We start from the raw sequence: 20,035 nt of genomic DNA, 5'->3' as shown, positions 1-20,035 counted from the left end.
TGCATTTGTAAAGGCCCCACAGCAGCTGTGGTGATCCCACCATAGAGCAATGAATTAAGCCTGAAACCCAGCTGGGTCTGAACAGAAGCCTTTTTTGCACAATACAGCAAGACTATCATTGTTAACCCAGGCATTATTGGGAAATATTCTGCATTACATTATAGGGCAGTTCTAACTCAATTCTTAAAATTAGCTCTAATAAGCAATTTTAGTAGGAGGGATGTGGTGTTAGCTTTTGAAAGGCACAAGTATGTGTATAGGTTATAGGTACACCACACAAAAGCAGCCCGGCAGAACACAGATTTCCAGTTAAACAATGCAAAGTTTAAAATATTAACTCCTTCTTAGATATTCTCTCTCTCTCTCTCTCACACACACACACACACACACGCACGCACTCACATCTCCCTTCTAAACTGAGGTGGGTGTCTAAACTAGTAAACTCTTTGCTACTTGGCCACTGCAGAGAAAAATATTGAATATAGCTGTCAGGGCTCCTGTTAGTAAGCCAAACTAATGACCTGAGCACAGGAGTCAAATTGGAACAGAAAGCCATACCAGAAAAACTGGAGTGTGAGAAGCATGATTAATACCATTAGTAAAGAATTTTTTGACAATGACCTTGAGCGCTATGAAATAAGTAAGATTCCAAATACTGATTAATAGCATTAGTAAAGAATTTTTTGACAATGAACCTGAGCACTATGTAATAAACAAGATTCCAAATACTGACGGACACACTGGTGTTTACAGGATTCTTATCACCAGAAAGTTCTAGGAAGGCAAAGACACCCACACCAAGACATGTGCTTCACAAAATGCTTCTCAACACCTCTAGGCCACGTGACATTTGCAGTCCCCACCATCCACTTCTCTTATGTTGCCTTACAGTTTTTCTAACAATTAAAAATTGCCTTAAATTAGCCAGGCGTGGTGAAGCGCAGCTCTAGTCCCAGCTACTTGGGAGGCTGAGGTAGGAGGATCGCTTGAGCCCAGGGAGGTTGAGGCTACAGTGAGCTGTGTTCATGTCACGGCACTCCAGTTTGGGTAATACAGCGAGACACTGTATCTAAAAAATAAAAATTGCCGGCCAGGCACGGTGGCTCACGCCTATAATCCCAGCATTTTGGGAGGCCGAGGCAGGCAGATCACCTGAGGTCAGGAGTTCGAGACCAGCCTGGCCAACATGGTGAAACCCTGTCTCTACTAAAAATACAAAAATTAGCCAGGCGTGGTGGCGGGTGCCTGTGATCCTGGCTACTCTGGAGGCTGAGGCAGGAGAATCACTTGAACCCGGAAGGCGGAGGTTGCAATGAGCGGAGATCGCGCCACTGCACTCCAGCCTGGGCAACAGAGGGAGACTCTGTCTCAAAAAAAAAAAAAAAAAAAAAAAGTCTGACTCTAGTAAGGACCAATCTCAACAATTTCACACCAACTTGGGGAAAATAAATCTAGTAATTTCAGAGAAATCAAGAGAATACAGTAACATCCTTCCTCCTTTGAAGAACTCCTATTTCTTAATGGAGTTCATTATGAAGGGTAGTTTTTCAAAGAAAAATAAAAACCATTTTTGGTTCAGTAGGCTTGGAAGGAGCAAGAAAATCAGGGATAATTTCTAGGTCATTCTACTCCCCATAGTCCTCTGCCAAAGAATGTTGACAGAGGTAACCACAAGAAAGTCAAAACCTAAGGTAATGCAGGAAATGTGAAGTCCCACCATCAAGCCACTGGAGCATATGATTCCAGCACAAGCACGTGTGACCAGTGTTTACGGTTTGCAAAGGGGTAGAGGAAATGAGACCACTCTTGGCCACCCACAGTGACATGGAGAGTGACAGTCAGGCAGTAAGGAAAATGAGGACCCCTACCACACACACACACCCCCCCCCCCAAAGGGCAAGCTAGAGCCCCAGAAGGGAAGGGCACAGCACAGGACTCTGCTGAACAGAGCACATCAGTTCAGTGGCATTAACTGAAACACAACTTAATGACAGAAAATAAACTTAGTAGTAATGTGTATACGCATGCTTTTCTAACAAGGTATTCCAAGAGAAATGCAAACAAATCCACACAAACGTTCACCGCAGCATTGTTCAAAATAGCCAAATGAGCCAGGCGCAGTGGCTCACGCCTGTAAATCCCAGCACTTTGGGTGGCCAAGGTGGGTGGATCACGAGGTAAAGAGTTCAAGACCAGCCTGGCCAATGTGGTGAAACCCCATCTCTACTAATAATACAAAAATTAAGCCCGGCGTGGTGGTGCACGCCTGTAATCCCAGCTACTCAGAAGGCTGAGGCAAGAGAATTGCTTGAACAGGGACCCGGAAGTGGAGGTTGCAGTGAGCCAAGGTCACGCCACTGCACTCCAGCCTGGGCTACAGAGTGAGACTCCATCTCAAAAAAAAAAAAAAAAAAAAAAAAAAATAGCCAAACCATAGAAACAACTCAAATGTCCATCAGCTAATGACTGGATACACAAAGCATGATACATCCACACAATAGAATGTTATTCAGCCACAAAAAGGAATGAAGTACTGATACACACTCCAGCATGAATTTTAGAAACATAATTTTAAAAGACACAAGGCACAAAGTCCACATATTATATGATTCCATTCATATGGAATATCCAGAATAAGCAAATCCACAAAGACAGAAAATGATTCGTAGGTGTCAGAGGCTGGAAGAACTGGGGTGAAGATCACTTGAGGCCAGGAGTTTAAGATCCACTGAGGAAACACAGCGAAACCCCACCTCCATAAAAATTTTAAAATAAGAAAAGTTACAGGCAAAAAAAAAAAGACATGAGATTCTTCATTTATATATACCTTTTCCATGTCAGTGCCTACTCAGACAAAGTCAAAACCATCCCTGGGCCGGGTGCGGTGGCTCACGCCTGTAATCCCAGCATTTTGGGAGGCTGAGGCGGGCGGATCACGAGGTCAGGAGTTCGAAACCAGCCTGACCTGCATGGTGAAACCCCGCCTCTACTAAAAATACAAAAAATTAGCCAGGCATGGTGGCGCGCGCCTGTAGTCCCAGCTACTTGGGAGGCTGAGGCAGAATTGCTTGAACAGGGCAGGTGGAGGTCGTAGTGAGCCAAGATTGCGCCACTGCACTACAGCCTGGGTGACAGAGCAAGGCTCCATCTCAAAAAAAAAAAAAAAAAAATCTCTGAATTTGTATATAAGGTATACAACATACAGCAGGACGTAGTAGGGAGTCCAAAAGTAACTTCAGTATTCCTTATCAACTTTAGAAATCTTTTAACACTCAGCAAGGAGGATTACTTGCTGTTGATGGCAGAAACCACATTCCTTAGAAGAGAAAACACCAGGCCGGATGCGGTGGCTCACGCCTGTAATCCCAGCACTTTGGGAGGCCGAGGCGGGCAGATCACAAGGTCAAGAGATGGAGACCATCCTGGCGAACTAACATGGTGAAACCCCGTCTCTACAAAAAATACAAAATTTAGGTGGGCGTCGTGGCGCACGCCTGTAGTCCCAGCTACTCGGGAGGCTGAGGCAGGAGAACCGCTTGAACCTGGGAGGCAGAGGTTGTTGCAGTGAGCCAAGATAGCCCCACTGCACTCCAGCCCAGGCCACAGATCAAGACTCCGTCTCAAAAAAAAAAAAAAAGAAGAAGAAAAAACACCATCCAAGGCCTTCATAGACCGTATATAATGCCTGTTCTGAAAAACAAGCTGTTAATGCCTGAGCAAAGTGACATCGTCCTTTCTTTATTGGGATGACCTCCATGTACAAAGGGAGTAGTAATAGGACTCTTCTTACCATTAAGGTCTTCATTTGTATTAAAAAACTGTAAGCAAACAATGTTTGGCTGTAAAAGCTTTGCAAGTCTAAGATAATGGCCTTCCTTGGTAAACTGACTGTTCTTTATAATCATCATTATTTATACTCCCAAGAGGCTTTTGCCTAATGCTCCAATAAATTCTGGAAAGAAATAACATGACAATTTCAGCAAGTCCCATGGAAGAAGGCAAGGGAAAAAAAGGCTACTTGAGTAGAAAATGTGTTTCATCCTGGAGTATGTCAGTGTTGGGACAGCGATCACTTCGCTTAATTAGAGCAAGGAGTACATTTAGAAGAAAGAAGAAAACGCCACCACTTTTCAGCTTCAGATATTTCCAAGTGAAATCTATCCTCCCCACCTCCCAATGCTTTCCAGCTTACCAGGGCCAAAAGAAAACACATTTTAATAGCATCATTAGAGTTTTGATTTATCACAAGTACAGAAGAGTGTGCAGTATTGCACTCCTTATCTCATCCAGACAAGAACTCCATTGAACATGAAGCTTTGCAAGTTCTTATTTGTACCAGGAGTTTCTGCAGAACTAATTGATGGTGTTTATATTGAGCTGGTGTTTATATTTGAAACAAGTATTTCCCGACCTCTTCAACTATGAGACTTGGCCCATGGCTTAGATATGCCCAGAGCCCAGACTCTGGGACACTTAGGCAAGCCAAATATGTTCTTTATTTAAAGGAGGTTTCCTTTCCCTCTGTCAGCCACCTTTTAGATTCCAGCTAAGTTTAAACCACAATGGTTTGGAATCCTAACAGTAGTTTTGAGGATTACAATACAGAATGAGTATTTCAAAACATTTTTAAAGACACAGAACACTAAATCATGCAGTAACACCCACCAATCACTCCCCTCAAAATAAGTCAAGTTCAGAAGTTCACTATTAAATCCAGACCCTCCCTGGCCCCGGCACTGTGGAAAAAAGTGATAAACTGCATTGGTATTTAAATAAAAATCTGATCTCTGCCACTCAAAGATGTAATCATCACTGGGGATTACTTTCATGCATCTTTAAAATTCTTTCAGATTAAAAGATCTGTCAGAATGTCAATACCAATACTATTTAGCAAAAGTTGCCTTTAATTAAAGTTTTAGGTCAAGACTTCAAACCAAAAGCAAAAACACTGCCAGGCCCAAACACTGCTGCATTGAGATGAATGAACAACTACTCTGCTGTCCACATTTTAATCTGACTGTCCTTTTTTTGCATTTGGAAAGTGAACTTGAGTCAGATCTAAGTAAAAATTATTTGCTCCTGGAATGACAGCTCATCGTGGCTTTAAATCCTTTTTTAGAATGAGGGGCATAAATACACAAATACATAAAATTAACGCCCGTCAAAAAAATGTAACCAGCTAGGAGTCCCAGTGAGAAGGCTGAACAGTGGTTAAAACCAAATGACAAACAAAACCCCACTAAAATAACCTCATCTCCCCAACATACCCATCTAACCCCTGTCCTAAGTGCAGATGAGTGAGCCCTAGCAAACATTTTATGATCTTCAAAAGATTAAGAAGCCAAGTCCACCATTCTTTTGGCATCTCTCAAAGCCAGTGGCATTGGCCACTCCAAATCATCAGTTTGAGAAGGAGATGTGGCATTGTGTATAGGGTCCAGCCTGGTGGTGTCACAGCTCTGGGAAGGCAAGACCACGTAACCAAGCCCTTCAAGGCAGATGAAAACCATGTGCTACCAATTTGACTGGGACTCCAGACCATGACTCCTTATTAAACGCCTTCCATTCACATCAGCTCTTTCATCCTCCAACATCAAGACATTATTACAAGCTGAAAATAGAATAAACAGAGCTTTAGTGCTCTGGGCAGTGTAAGAATGGAAAAGGAGGCAATTTAGGTAAAACCAAGTGTTAGGTTCCACCTCACCTCTAAGGGTACATCTTGCCTGGAGAATAAAAGGCAGGCAAAGTAGTTCATTCAAAAGTATGCAAAAAAGTAATGTTGCTTCTTAGTCACACTGTGAACACTACCCTCATCCTCACAAACCAGGGAAGGCAGAGGGAAGATAAAAATCCCATCCATCCAAAAATATGTCTGGGTGTAAAGAGACTCACACTGCATTTTTCCATAAGTTAGGAAGAAAAACCAAGCCTTGGTGAGAAGGAAAGGTGCTAAGCACCCTTATTATCTGAATTTCTATCCTCTTCCTCGAACAACTGGGATATACTATAATCAGCACAGATGACCCAGAAACAGTTTCCTCTTCAATCTTGCACTTGGAGAATTACAGCCACAAGAATCTGTAAGACTTATAATAACATGGTCTAAATAGTCACAGTTGGTGTTATGCTGTTTTGTTTTGTTTTGAGACAGGATCTTACTCTGTTGCCCAGGCTGGAGTGCAGTGGCGCAATCTCGGCTCACTGCAACCTCTGCCTCCTGGGTTCAAGCAATTCTCCTGCCTCAGCCTCCCAAGTAGCTGGGATTACAGGCACTCGCCACCACACCTGGCTAATTTTTGTATTTTCAGTAGAGACAGGTTTTCACCATGTTAGTCAGGCTGGCCTCAAACTCCTGACCTTGTGATCCGCCCGCCTTGGCCTCCCAAAGTGCTGGGATTACAGGTGTGAGCCACCACGTCCGGCTACAGTCATAGTTCATAAAGCACTTCACACTTTAACATTTGATTCAGCCTCCCACAAAATGACCTTCAGAGGCCAATAATGAAGGCACAATTCTCCCCCTTTCAAAGATGAAGAAACTGAGACCTGGAGAGGTGAAGTGATCTACCCAAGATGACAGAGCAGAGATCCTCAACTTCAGTCTGACTCCAAAGCCAGATGCTCTCCTCCCATTGTTTCACACCCCTGCTGCCAACTAAACTGTAAATGCCCCTCAGACAAGGGCAATGTCATATTTTCAAACTCCCAACACAGTGTCAGAACATGGTACGCAACCAAAAAATGCCAGCTGTATTTAACTGAACAGTCTTCCAAGCCACAGCCCAAAGGGATCTTCGTAAACATACAAAGCCCACCTCACAACAAGGCTGAGATCACATATGAAAACAATGCGATTGTGGGTCATCTTTATTACTTAAGTATCTCTATGTGCTCACAACAAAAAGCATTTCATACATATAACGGAACATCATTGTACAATTACCCAAGGCTCTCCCTTTCCCTTCCCTTCTGGAGCTGTTCTGACTAATAACACATTGTGTTCTTAGAGCAATTTTGTTTTACAAAGTGCTTTCACATATCTTATCTCATTTAGTTCTAAATGCCCTGAGAGAGGACATAGGGAGAAAATAGAAACTTAAATAAAACTCAACCGATATCTTTACTACTTGTTACAAATGCCTGTATTGGTTTTTAAAAGCCAACAAACAAACCAACCCGCTGGCCTAACGTGTACTACCTGTGGGACCGTAAATTAGTATAGCCTCTCTCCAAGAAAGCAATGTACTAGGAAAGATCAAAACGTAAATACGGGCACTTCTGAGTCAGTAATTTCACAGTGAGAATTTAGAGTTGAGTACAAACAGACACATGCAAAGCAGGCTGCATGCATCATTTTGTACAACAGCCCCAAATCTGTGAAAAACCCATCCCGAAGAGATGAGTCAAGAAAATGGTGGTAACTATCAACCAACGGCCTTGAAGCCATTAAAAATCACTGTCTTTGATTACTATGACAAGTTATAAATGCAAACAGGAGGTAACAAAAATACAGCACTTAAAGAGTATGGCCCATATATATAAAACTGTATGTACAAGTGGAGGAATGTCCAGTATGTGATTTCAATGATTTCTATCTTTTGAGTACTTGTCTGATTTGAATCACTTCTTATTAAGCAAATAAGGCCATCTGCACAACAGTAAAATGCTATTGGCTTAATTAGGTATGGGGATTACACGTGGATTTTATTTTTCCATGAAAATGAATCAATTACTGCAGTTACCATGGATAACTGAAAATCCCCCTGAAAAGAAAAGTATTTCCAAAGGCAGTAACAGAGAGGGCCTTCTACTGTATCAGGGTCTGGATTTCATGCCCCAGCTGTGTCTGATAAAATATGCGACCACAAGCAGATCACTTAATAACAGTACTAGAAACCTCAGGAATTCTCAACTATAAAATTATAGCGTCCAAAATTGTGATCAGTTAAGTCTATCTTTTTGCACTAGATCCATACCGATTCCCTCCCACTACTAAGTAGTACTCGAAATACTCCACCAAACTTGAACTCAAATATTCCTAGAATGTATACTATGTATTAGACATTAACATTGACCTACAATGACATAAATTCAGCCCCTACTCTTATGGGGTTAATAGGGTGAGAGACATGTAAGCAAATAACGCCAGCACCTAAAAATAAAGTGTGAGGAGACCAGCCAACAGGGAGAAAGAGCCTGGCTCTGCCAGACTGGGTAAACAGGGTGGCAGGCTTCAGACAAACACGGTGGGCTCCTCAGGCAATCCATTCACCAAGCAAGTAGAGGAATAAAATGCTGGGCTCAGCTGAAGCCCCGGATGTGTGAAGTGGATGGGTGGCAGGATATGCCCAGAGTACATCAAGAAGGGCTTTTTATGCCATGCTGGGAACAAAGTTGGTTTAGATTCGTTCCTGAGGACCAGAGAGCCACTAAAGAATCGCGATCACATCATAATCAGATTCTTAATTTCAAGGACTATGTCTCCTTTAAACATCTTCGTGCACAGATTCAGTGCCACTCCAATCTTAATTCTCAATCTATCCCTCTTTCCAATTCACCATCCAGGTGTATTTAGGAGTCAAGTGTTGGCTAAAAAGAACAGAGGTGGAAGGTGACTACATCACCTTCTAATCCGTAAAGCCTTGTTCTGTATCCCAAAGTGCATCTGTTACTTGCTATCAGCTTGCTTTATTAAGAATCAAAGTGCAGAATTCATTTGATTCATTTATATCTGAGTCAGCTAGGAAGGCCGCCGGCAGGCCTGATGTCTCCCAGTTGGTGATTTCCAACTGGGTAATAATACCTTGAGCATTTGTGCAGCAGTATGCAGTTTACAAAGTGCTTTCACATCAAAAATTCCCCTGCCTCTCCCAGCAACAAGCCTGTGAAGTGCATGAAATAAGTTGTCCAGATGAGGAAATAGCTCAGCGAGGTTGTAGAGCCTGCCTGGAGTCACATAGCCAGTTTAACACAAGGCCAAACTTGAACTAGGCTCACATTCCCAACCTTGTCCATTACTGCAGAGGTACCCCACATATTCACAAGCCTGTCCAAATCTGAGGCATTTCATTACTTAGGTCCATTTAGTAGCAGTAATAAGGCATATACACAAAGCACACAAGTCTGCTGCTTAACAGAATAAGCATTCACTCAGCCTCCTTCTGCAAACCTATAGAAGGACTAAATGCAAGAAACACATGCTCAGCCCTAATCCCTTCTCATTTCCTCCTGGCACCTGTTTCTGCCCCCACAGGCACCAAGCACTCTAACAGCTGGCCGAAACCGAGAGAGAACCAAGAGATAATACACTACCACTTCAGACCAAGCTCTCACCAAAATGGTGGCTGGGAAATAATGGAGACAGAACCACCCAGATTTTAAGAGATCAATAAGCTGGGTGTCAAAAGATCTCCCACATTCTCCTGTCCCAGTAAACCAGGTCTCCAGGTAGACAAGAGTCACACAACCCATCCTTTTCACTCCTCCTCCTCACCTCCCCCGAAAAAAGCAGTTACTGTTAAGAATTCCTAATTGGTTAATAAATAAATAAATAAATAATAAAAAATAAATAAAACAATAAAAAAAAAAAAGAATTCCTAATTGGGCCAGGTGCAGTGGCTCACGCCTGTAATCTCAGCACTTTGGGAGGCTGAGGCGGGCTGATCACAAGGTCAAGAGATAGAGACCATCCTGGCCAACAGGGTGAAACCCCGTCTCTACTAAAAATACAAAAATTAGCTGGGCATGGTGGTGTGTGCCTGTAGTCCCAGCTACTCGAGAGGATGAGGCAGGAAAATGAGATAACGCCACTGTACTCCAGCCTGGCAACAGAGTGAGACTCCGTCTCAAAAAAAAAACAAAAAGAATTCCCAGTTTACCAATGTGTATGACGGAAGACTCTTACTGGGAGTATGGAGGGGCATAAAACTGTGGTTATGTAATTTTTTTTTTTCCAGACAGAATCTCACTCACCTCACTGCAACCTCCACCCTCAAGTAATTCTCCTGCCTCAGCCTTTCAAGTAGCTGGGATTACAGGTGCCCACCACCACGCCTGGCTAACTTTTTTGCATTTTTAGTAGAGACGGAGTTTCACCAAGTTGGCCAGGCTAGTCTCGAACTTCTGACCTGAAGTGATCTGCCCACCTTGGCCTTCCAAAGTGCTGGGATTATGGGCGTGAGCCACCGCGCCTGGCCCTGTGGCTATGTATTTTGTTAACCTTCTAGGAGCAAGGTAAATAAACACTGCTGTTGATAGTATTTCAGTGTTCACTGGCCTTCCTCTTCATGGGTGGTAGAGCTTGACAGACTTACAAAATTAGAACTTAAAATCCAATTGAGACCTTTTAGGCAGCACCAGCTCTCAAGAATAGCTCTCAAGAACTTCTACCAGTAGGGTTCCTCTTTCTCTAACACCCGCATCAGTCCTATGATTATGTAAGTAATCATGTATAATGTTCCCATTACTCACACCGCCTCATTAACACATCTGGACAGCCTTTGTTTAATGGATGGCCCAGCCCCTGGTGAGGACTGAGGGCAAATGATTTCCCCAGTGCTCCATGGTCCCCTAAGCCTCAAAGTCAGGGGCAATGATACAAGTACAAGAAAAAGTCAACAGCCCTGGGAAATCAAACCAGTTCCTGCAAGTCTGGAGAACTGCAGCCCACGCTGGGCCTCAGATACACCCAAGAATGTGGTGGGGGCATTTGTAAAACTAGAAGAGCACAAACCATCCAGTCCCAAGGGACACGGGATGTCAGTCTTCCAATGATGACTCAAGGAGACAGCCAGCTGGGGATAAGGGGGTAGCTCCACCAACTGGTGCTTCAAAAAACAACAAATACAAACATGCAGGGGAGACGGACACTTCTGACAAAACTGCCTTCCCTTCCAACTTTCTCAAGCAAAAAGCCTCTCCAAAGGCTGCCAACAGTCCCTTTTACAACCTTTTCTTCTCCCCTTTTTGGGGCTCCACTGATCGTTCATTTTACTTCTATGTCCTCTGAACTCAAAAGTGAGGAGCAAATTCAGAAAACTAACCATCTGACTGGTTTTTCACCTTACTTTTCTCATCTGTAAAATGGACTCAAAAACCCCTTTTCTCAGACAAACTCACAATGTAGGCGGTTATTTCAGAATTGACTGCGTCCTCTCTTCACAATACCGTTAAGAGAAGTGGGTGTTGTGTCGTCATCTGGAGGTGTTTTCTATAATCCATGCTTTTCTGGGACATTTCTTCAAACGGAAAAAAGAGCCCCAGGAGAAGTGGGCAGCACCCTTACAATAGTGAAATCTGTGGCAAGACAAACTGTAGTACAAGTGTAAAAAAAAAACCCAGAAACCCAGAGTGGTAGTCGAGCTGCCAGTCGCTGCTCACGCAGGAATGATCTAGACTTTGCCCTCTGGAACAATCTGCATGGGCTCTTTCCTACAGCCTAAGAGAGCAAGAAAGACAAAAGCCACCTGCAAGAAGTGACAGGAACAGGAAGTCCTGGAAACATAAGTCTTCCACCAAGAGCAAAATGACAGGTCAGCTCCACTTTTAATAATTTTATTCTGAATCAGAAATGCATTTTAAAAATCCTTATTTGGCCAGGCATGGTGGCTCACACCTGTAATCCCAACACTTTGGGAGGCTGAGGTGGGCAGATCATGAGGTCAGGAGTTCAATACCAGCCTGGCCAACATAGTGAAACCCCGTCTTTACTAAAAATACAAAAATGAGCCAGGTATGGTGGGACACGCTGGTAGTCCCAGCTACTCGGGAGGCTGAGACGGGAGAATCGCTTGAACCCACGAGCCGGAGGCTGTAGTGAGCCAAGACCACGCCACTGCACTCCAGCCTGGGTGACAGAGAGTGACTCCACCGTCTCAAAAAAAAAAAAAAAAATCCTTATTAAAAAAACCTGAAGCTGGCAGGTTATAGGATTGTCTGAATTCCCAGGAAAGATTAAAACCTAGAAGGATAATGAGAATAAAATCTCGCTCACTCTTATTCTACAAAAATGTAGACAGATACCATGGAGTTCTCACCTCCTAGAATAAAAGATGTCTGCAAGGGTGAGGCAAGTATGGAAAAGGTTTATGCACAAAAGGAATCAGAAAAACAAAGACTGGAGGCCTGGAAAAGCAATTGAGGCTTGTCTTAGGGAGTCACAGGATGTAAAGAGTACAGTTATCTGGAAGACGGAAAAAAAAACAAAAGATAATTGAGCACATGAAAAAACAGATTCATTTGGTTTCATTTTTATTAACAGGTAAGGCTTAAGGATTTAAAATGGAACAGACCTTCCACAATATCTCATAAGTAAAACAATATATAATTAAAGTTGCCAGATTACAAGATACAAGCTTCTGAACTCCACGAATTAGGTGCAAAATTACTAATCTTTCTACTCCCTGCCACTCAGTGAATGGCACAATTATTTTAACTCCAAAAGTAATACAATCACCGCAGTAGGACTACTTTAAACTGATCCACACTTTACATGTTACATGGCATGAAGCAGACAGGGAGTCCAGTTTAGCATTCGGGGATTAAGGCTAAACACAGTTGGAAGCACTCTTATCAGAGATGACAAGAACCAGAAGTTGGTTAGTTAATGGAAACAAGTTTGTTAGATAAGAAACAATTTTTTTAAAAAAAGATATTCCCTAACATTTTATATTAACTGACAAAGACAAATCTACTTTTAATTACGGTTTTTTTGATATGAGGCCATGGGTCCTCTTTCTGAGCTTGTCTCTGAATGTTCTGTTGTTCCACATTATGCTGTTTTGCTTGTTGGGGAAGTCTGGGCATAACTGAAGTTTGGTTCTTAAAAGGGAATCACTTGCAAAGCAATGTGTGTGGACAGTCCTTACAGATTTTCCCAAAAATCTTATAAATGTCTGGCCCACAATTTTTTTTTTTTTTTTAATGGAGTCTCACTCTGTTGCCCAGGCTGGAACGCATTGGCACGATCTCGGCTCACTGCAACCTCCGCCTCCCAGGTTCAAGCGGCTCACTGCAGCCTCCACCTCCTGGGTTCAAGTGATTCTGCTGCCTCAGCCTCCCAAGTAGCTGGGATTACAGGCTTGCGCCACCATGCCCGGGTAATTTTTGTATTTTTAGTAGAGACGGGGTTTCACCGTGTTGGTCAGGCTGGGCTTGACCTCCTGACCTCATGATCCACCCACCTCAGCCTCCCAAAGTGCTGGGATTACAGGCATGAGCCACCATGCTCTTTTTCACACTCATTTCAAGGTTGACATAATACTTAACTGTAATTACAATAATAAGCCCAACTGGAATAACCAGATTTGGGAACAAACAACTGACACTTAGCAAGACTTCTGGGTGAAAGCCAAAGGGGACAGAGGTACATCCCAGAGCTGCCCAGGACCTTTGTCCTGGGGTATCAGTCAGGACATCCTGCAGCCAACAGGGCAAGTAGGATGGGTAGGTAAAAGGTGGTTAGGAGAGCTGCTACTACTGTAATCCTGGGGGAGACGTGGACCAGTAACATCAGGATGATTAGAGCAATGCAGCCAGAATTCAGACAATGTCAGGAGTGTGAGTCCTCACACCATCACTAGCAAGGGCAAACCACTAGTTTAAAAATGTTCAGCTGGCTGGGTGCAGTGGCTCACGCCTGTAATCCCAGCACTTTGGGAGGCCGAGGCGGGCAGATCACCTGAGGTCAGGAGTTCAAGACCAGCTGGGCCAATATGGTGAAATGAAACTTTGTCTCTACTAAAATACAAAAATTAGCCGGGCATGATAGCGGGTGCCTGTAATCCCACCTACTCGGGAGGCTGAGACAGGAGAATCGCTTGAACCCGGGAGACGGTGGTTGCAGTGAGGAACCACGGCACTCCAGCCTGGGCGGCTGAGCAAGACCCTGTCTCAAAAAAAAGGAAACAAAAACACAAATGCTCTCTAGGTTGGCCTTCACCAAGTTTTTTAACGAACTACACTTTTAATATGACATTCCCGTGTCTTCTCTGAAAAAAAAAAAAAAAAAAGTTCCACTTTGAAAGTAACAGACACCAATTATATACTCCAAAAGATTTTCTTGTTCTGAAGGAGAAAAGTTTAAATAACCTTTGGAGTATGGTATATATTAACACTGGAGTTATTTCCAAGGCACTTGGAAGTGCGTCAATAGCCTTCAGCCCAGCAACAGCGGCTGGTTTAACCCACTATGAGGAAACAGGCATACCGAGTACCAAATAATTCTAGTTGTCTATTTGGGCCAGTGCCTACAGGGACACACGAGTTAGATATTAGCCTACAGTAAAATAACAACCTAGATAATAAACCAAGTTGGATTACTTGTCGACATAATTTTTCTTTCAAATTTTAGTGACACTTTGGACTTGATTGTGTCTTCCTTCCGTACTGTCCCTGTACAGTGACAGGAGCTAAACTGCCACTGCCCTGCACCTAAGTAACACAGAGCAAGATTTTCCACTACTAGAAACAAGTAACTGAAAAACCATGTAAACACCCCAGGAAAGAAAAAATACAGCAATAAAAATAACGTGCAAATTTCCCCACCACCCCACCAACTGTAAAATAACGTGACTGAACAATTTGTGATGAATAAGTTTTAAAACAAAAAACCTCATAAATCCAACCACTATATATTTTGTGTTCTTTCTACTTTTTTCTTTGTAATTTTACGTAGTTGTAATTATAGTAAATCCTTTTGAAGCTTATAACAAAAACTTTTTCCAATTTTTAAATCATACACTTTCAAATCAGAAAATTAGATACTTAAAACTTACAGCCTAGTGGTACAAATTCTGCTTGAGCTGTCCTAGAAAATCAAACTGGCAATTTGTTTTCATGCTAACTACATGAATTACTATCTTCATATGGCAGAGATTTTCTATTTCAAACTGATATCTGCTATAAAGCAAAGATCAAATAGTGGTGAAGCCCCAGTATCCTATCTGTTATTCTCCCTAGGAATAACCAGGCAGTGGAATGATGGAAATGGCAGAAAATATCTGTAGAGCAAAACATGCAACTGTTTTTATTGTCCAAGTGGATTGGGGCTTTCCAAGGCAAATGTTTTCAGTTATTTAAGGTATTGCAGTGGGAGTCGTGCCCAACACAATTAAGATTACATTGCAATTTATGAGTTTCTCAAGGACATCATTTATTATGAAACATAACAATCATTTCTCCCAAAGCCTACTATCGACAATCCCACCCCCAACTCTGCTTTGCTAAGGTAATAAACTAAATGGCAACTCAGCAGGCATCCCGGGCTTTTGAGACCAATTGCGGGAAACGTGCTGCCTTCCACCAGCTCAAGTAATAATGCCACCTTACTTATAAAGAGGCATACTGTTTTACATCTTCTATGCACATGATCTTTTCAGTGACTTAGTTAAGTGGCAATGGCAAGTATTTTTCCATTTTACAAAAGAGGAAACAGAACGCCAGCCTCTGGTTTCCCTGCTCTGAAGAACTAAGCCCAGAGCACCTTGAGACTTAAAGGAGTCCTGTGCTCTTCTCAGTACATTTATCAATGACAAATCTTCCTTTGGTCCAGCCCCCCAAAATAACACTCAGTAGGCACAGAGCCGGCACAGCAAAGGAAAGCCCCCCCACCATAGTACCACAAAGCTTCCAGAAAAAGCAACAGTTGCTGCTGTGCAGCATCATCATGAAAGGCATCCGGCCACATCCTGCTGAAGCACCCCTAACACGACTTCAAGTGACGAGGTGGCCAAATCCACAACGCGGTCCTCCAACAAAGCACAGCTTTCCCTGAATACTTTCATTTCTTTACATAAGCACTGGAGAGGGGACACATGTACCACGCTAGTAATGCAACCCATCAGGAGACCTGGAACAGAGGAAGTGAAAACATTCCTGCAGAAAGGAGGCGCCTCCTCCCCGCTCCCCGCTTCCCAAGTGGCATCAGAACAGGGTCCAGTGGCACTCCTTTGGGGACCTACGGCTCCCCGGCCCTCACCTGGTGGGAAGCGCGACACTCCGGAGCGGAAGGCAGAGGCCGAGCGCATCTTCCTCCTCTTCCTCCTCCCACGCCGCAGCCCGGCTCTGCGGCAGCCCCCGCCCCCGCCCAGCTCCCTCCTCCCCCCGCCGCCCCGCCGCGCCTGGAACCTCCCGCCCGACTTTTGACGTCACGGAGGAGGAGGGGAAGGTTCCACCCGAGCCCGTCCCTTTGTGACGTCACAATGACAACAGAGCGCGGCCGGGAGCGTCGGGGAACCAAGCGCCGCGGGGGGCGGAGGGAGGGAAGAAGGGCTGGGGCGCCGGCGCGCGGCGGGGGAAGAACCGGGGGGCGGAGAGGGGGCGCGCTGACGTCTCGCCGGCTTAACCTGTTGCTCTCGAGACTGCGTCGGAGCCCGCAGGCAGGGCCGCTGGAAGCCGGCCGGGCCACCGCCGCCATGCTCAGCCGTGTGCGCGGTGGGGGGCGCCCGCTGCAGCTGTGCGCCGCGCCCCCCCTCCCCGGCACGCCCACGCCCCCGCCCCCGCTCCCGCCCCCGCCTCGCGCGCGCTCCCCTCCCCGCGCCCCGCAGGCCGCGCCGCCCCCGCGCTCCACCCGCCCTCCTGCCCGCCTGCGAGCCGGCCCGGGTAGCCCGGTGCCCGCCTCGCGCACCCGCCTAGAGCCCGGAGTATGCCCCCTATAGGCCGCGCGCGCGCGCCCGCCCGCCCAGCCCCGGCCCAGCCTGCCGCGACCCCCGCGTGCCGTCCCTTTCGCAGCCGGCTCGAGCACGTCGGGAACACCGGCTCTGCTCCCGGAGCATTAACTCGTGCCGTGCCTCCCGCGGCCGCCGCCAGCCACGGGCTTGCAGCCGGACGCCCGGACTCGGAGACACGATCCGCTGAACGCCCGCAATAAGAAAGAAAACCCACCCCACGCTGCTCTCCACCTCAATGAGGTCCGGAATGGGAGGCGGGGTGCGGTTCTCGTCCAAGTTCTACCCCATTTGCTTTGTGGCTGCATCCGAAACGGACGTGCCCCGGGAAGGCGTCCACGCTCCAAGGCAAGGTTGCCTCCGTGCAGTTTCTACAGCCCGAGTTTAAACTAGTCCTTTGCATTCTACCCAGCCCTCTGCAATGCGGATGTATTTTAATTCTTAAATTCTTTATGGAACAGCTTTCTAAGTTGGGCTTGATTATTTAACCTTGCATTTCTTTCATAGTTGAAGTTGACGTGTCTAGATAAGGATCAGCTCTCTCGAAGAGGCATTCAGCTTTTCTATTAAATATATTTTTTACAAAACCAGTGCCCCGAAGGTCATCTCTCATTACACACACCACAATGATCAAAAAGAGAAAATATTAACACCAATTTGTCTACCCAACTTAAATGAAACTTTCCTCTTACGTTGCATTATTCCTAAGGTATGTTCATTTGGCCTTTTTTGAAAAAAAAATGAGTTATTTAATTTAAAGCATGCAGCTAATCACAGATCACTCGAGTGCATATTTGGTTAATCCCTCGGTCCCCCTTTCCTCCCTCCCCTCAAACTTAAAAAAAAAAAAAAGCCACGACACACAAAACAAAAACACTCCCCATGCCAATCAAAACGTATCTGTACTATGCACAAAACAAATTTAACTATTCCAAACCATTTAAATCTATGAATAATCACCCAATTTCAGAAGCCCAGTTAACAGGGAGAAATTATTTGTAGTTACATATAATTTGTAGTTACATATAATTACATATGCATTCACGTACACACTTAAAAACATTAGCCATAGTGTGTGTCCTTTTCCCCTACAACTGGAAACCATGAATTTTTTAAACAAAACCAGCCTCATTATTAAAGTCAATCCCAACAAATGCATTCGCTGTAACATGATTCCCAACTGGTTTATGTTGCAAACCAGATAAGCCAAAACGACCACAGACATTAAATTTGATGTGCCAGTGCAAAGAGAACATCGCCATAATCGGACCCTCGATCGCAACTTAAAGGGCTTCCAACACACATGCGTTACACGATTTTTCCAAATAACATTAATAATAATAACACAGGCTCATTTGCATGCAAAGTGCAATACGGGGCCAAATCCGCTTGAGAATGCAGTTTAGTTACATTACCGCAGCCACCCCCCCACCACAAGCTCCACCAAAATCCCTTGCCTTTCATCTAAAACTAGATTATGGTTGTGTCATTCGAGGTCAATTTATTCACTTGAGGCATCTCCACACCAGTCTGTTTTTTCAACCAAACTAGGCAGACACCACTTTGCTTGAAAAGCCCTCTTTCAGAAAAGAAAGAAACAGCCTTATCGGACGCTGTGTTTAAAACCCTTCAGCTGCAGAATTATCTATAAACTTGACATTCACAGCCATTGCTTAAAACTGCAAGTCAAAGGATGTGTTGTTAGGAGCACTTACGTATTTCTTCTGAATGATATTCCTCTTGGGTCTTTCCTTGCTCATTCTGAGATCCAAATGCTGATTGCAAAAGGGGACAATTGCTTCATGAATTTAAAGCCGTCAGAAATTTGCAAAAAAATATCCTGGTGGTTTTTATTGTTGTTGGTGGTGGTTGATCTTGTAATCCGACTTTTCTTCCTCTTCCCCCAAAGCCAGATTCGCCTTGAAATAAATCCGAAATTGGGAAGGAAAAAAAAAGAGCCAAAGACGAACGAAGCAAACAAAAAAAAAATCACTTTAGTAAAACACTAATAATGGAAAATTTCCCCCGAAACACATACACACACACACAAAAAAAAACCGACGCCCTTCACTCCCCCCCCTTTTTCCTCCAAAAACTACATCAGCGAAACGTGAAGGTCCTTAGTGTCTGATCCGTAGTTACATCTTGGAAAAGAAAAGGGAAAGATAAATAAAAAATGTTGGAAGTCACGTTTGTGCTGCAGCAGCAGTGCGAGCAGAAGAGTCAACTCCAGCGGCGGCGGCGGCGGCGGCGGCAGCACCACAGCGAGAGCTCGCCGAGTCTCTTTTTTCCAAGCCCCCTAACCAATGAGAGAGAGGCTATCCAGCCCAACTTTAAATGGACTCTGCTTTTATACAAGTTAGGGCTCCTCGGATAATTCCCCGCCGAGCGCCAGCCGAAAACTCCCACCGCTCAGCCGCCAGGCGCCCGCTTAGCCCGGTGCCGACCGCCCCTGGCCCAGTCCAGGGCACCCCCGCAGCGTAGCCAACCAGACACCCGAGCGACCTCGACGAACCCCTCCCAGGCAAGCTCTCGGGCGTCGCTCCCACGCCGAGCCCAGGCGTGGAATTGAGAGAAGCGCCCTAGCTCAATGCATGGCACGCTCCGTCGCTCCACCTCACCCCCTTTCCCCTGCCTGCCGCTCACCCCACGGCCGCCCCACGCCAGCCCCCGCCACTGCCTTCGCGTCTACCTGCAGCCGGGCTGCTGGGTAGGAGTGCCCCAGGACGCCCAGCCCCGGGGAGAGCCGCCTATTCCCGGGGCACCTTAGAATGGTCCCCTTGATCTTCTGGAAGTTGTAGTCCCCCGACTACAAAATGGCTATGGCCACGGAAGCTGGGAACTACAATTCCCAGCCTGCCTCGCAAAGCCTGTCACTCAACTCCCCTCCCTCCTCCTCGCCCCCTCCCCCTCACCGGCCGTGCCAACAAACGCTTGGACGTGTCCCGCGTGCGACACTGCTAGAGGCTGGCTCGGGATTGGCCCGCGGAGCGTGTGGTCCGCGAGCGAGGAACTCCCCACGCCGGCCCTCCTCCACCCCCCGGGCCCCGGCCCCCCTCCCCTGGCGGCCGCCGGCCCCCTCCCCGCGTGCCCCGCCCCCACCCGCGGCGCGAACCGCCTGTGGAATCGAGGAATCGCGCGCGTGCGGCCCGGAGCCGCGGGGGAGGGACGCGAGGCTTCCCCGGGGAAGGCCTCGGAGCGTGGCGGTGAGGGGGGCGGTGTCAGGGAGGGGTTGGAGCCCGTCCTAAGGAAAACTGGGCCACGCACCAAGAGGAATCCTCGGTGCGAACTAGTTGATCGGCGGCGCCTGCTGCTTGTGCCGTGCAGCCGGTGTCACCTCAGGACAGCGCCTCGCGTCTGTGTACAGA

At 45.7% G+C, this 20,035-nt stretch overlaps 1 protein-coding gene across 5 annotated transcripts in view; it reads right to left on the bottom strand.

Annotated features, from left to right (window-relative positions):
- JARID2 (jumonji and AT-rich interaction domain containing 2) overlaps positions 1-19,491 on the bottom strand; it is a 278,177-nt gene extending 258,686 nt beyond the window's left edge. Inside the window, exons 1-2 of one of the 5 annotated variants that reach the window (XM_063665836.1) lie at positions 19,360-19,491; positions 18,383-18,586 (exon numbers count right to left, since the gene is read on the bottom strand). In XM_063665836.1, the coding sequence (XP_063521906.1) occupies positions 18,383-18,427 (45 nt within the window). In that variant the 5' untranslated portion in view covers positions 18,428-18,586; positions 19,360-19,491. Of the gene's footprint in view, positions 1-15,979; positions 16,099-18,382; positions 19,091-19,359 lie in introns of those variants that run through there. The other 4 variants (XM_063665835.1, XM_054491177.2, XM_054491179.2 and 1 more) reach the window with 4 other exon arrangements.
- Positions 19,492-20,035: the final 544 nt, after the last annotated feature.

Source organism: Pongo pygmaeus, chromosome 5, assembly GCF_028885625.2.
Source record: "Pongo pygmaeus isolate AG05252 chromosome 5, NHGRI_mPonPyg2-v2.0_pri, whole genome shotgun sequence".
Taxonomy (NCBI): domain Eukaryota; kingdom Metazoa; phylum Chordata; class Mammalia; order Primates; family Hominidae; genus Pongo; species Pongo pygmaeus.
Note: the sequence above shows the minus strand (reverse complement) of the source record. Positions and strands in the feature narration are given on the sequence as shown.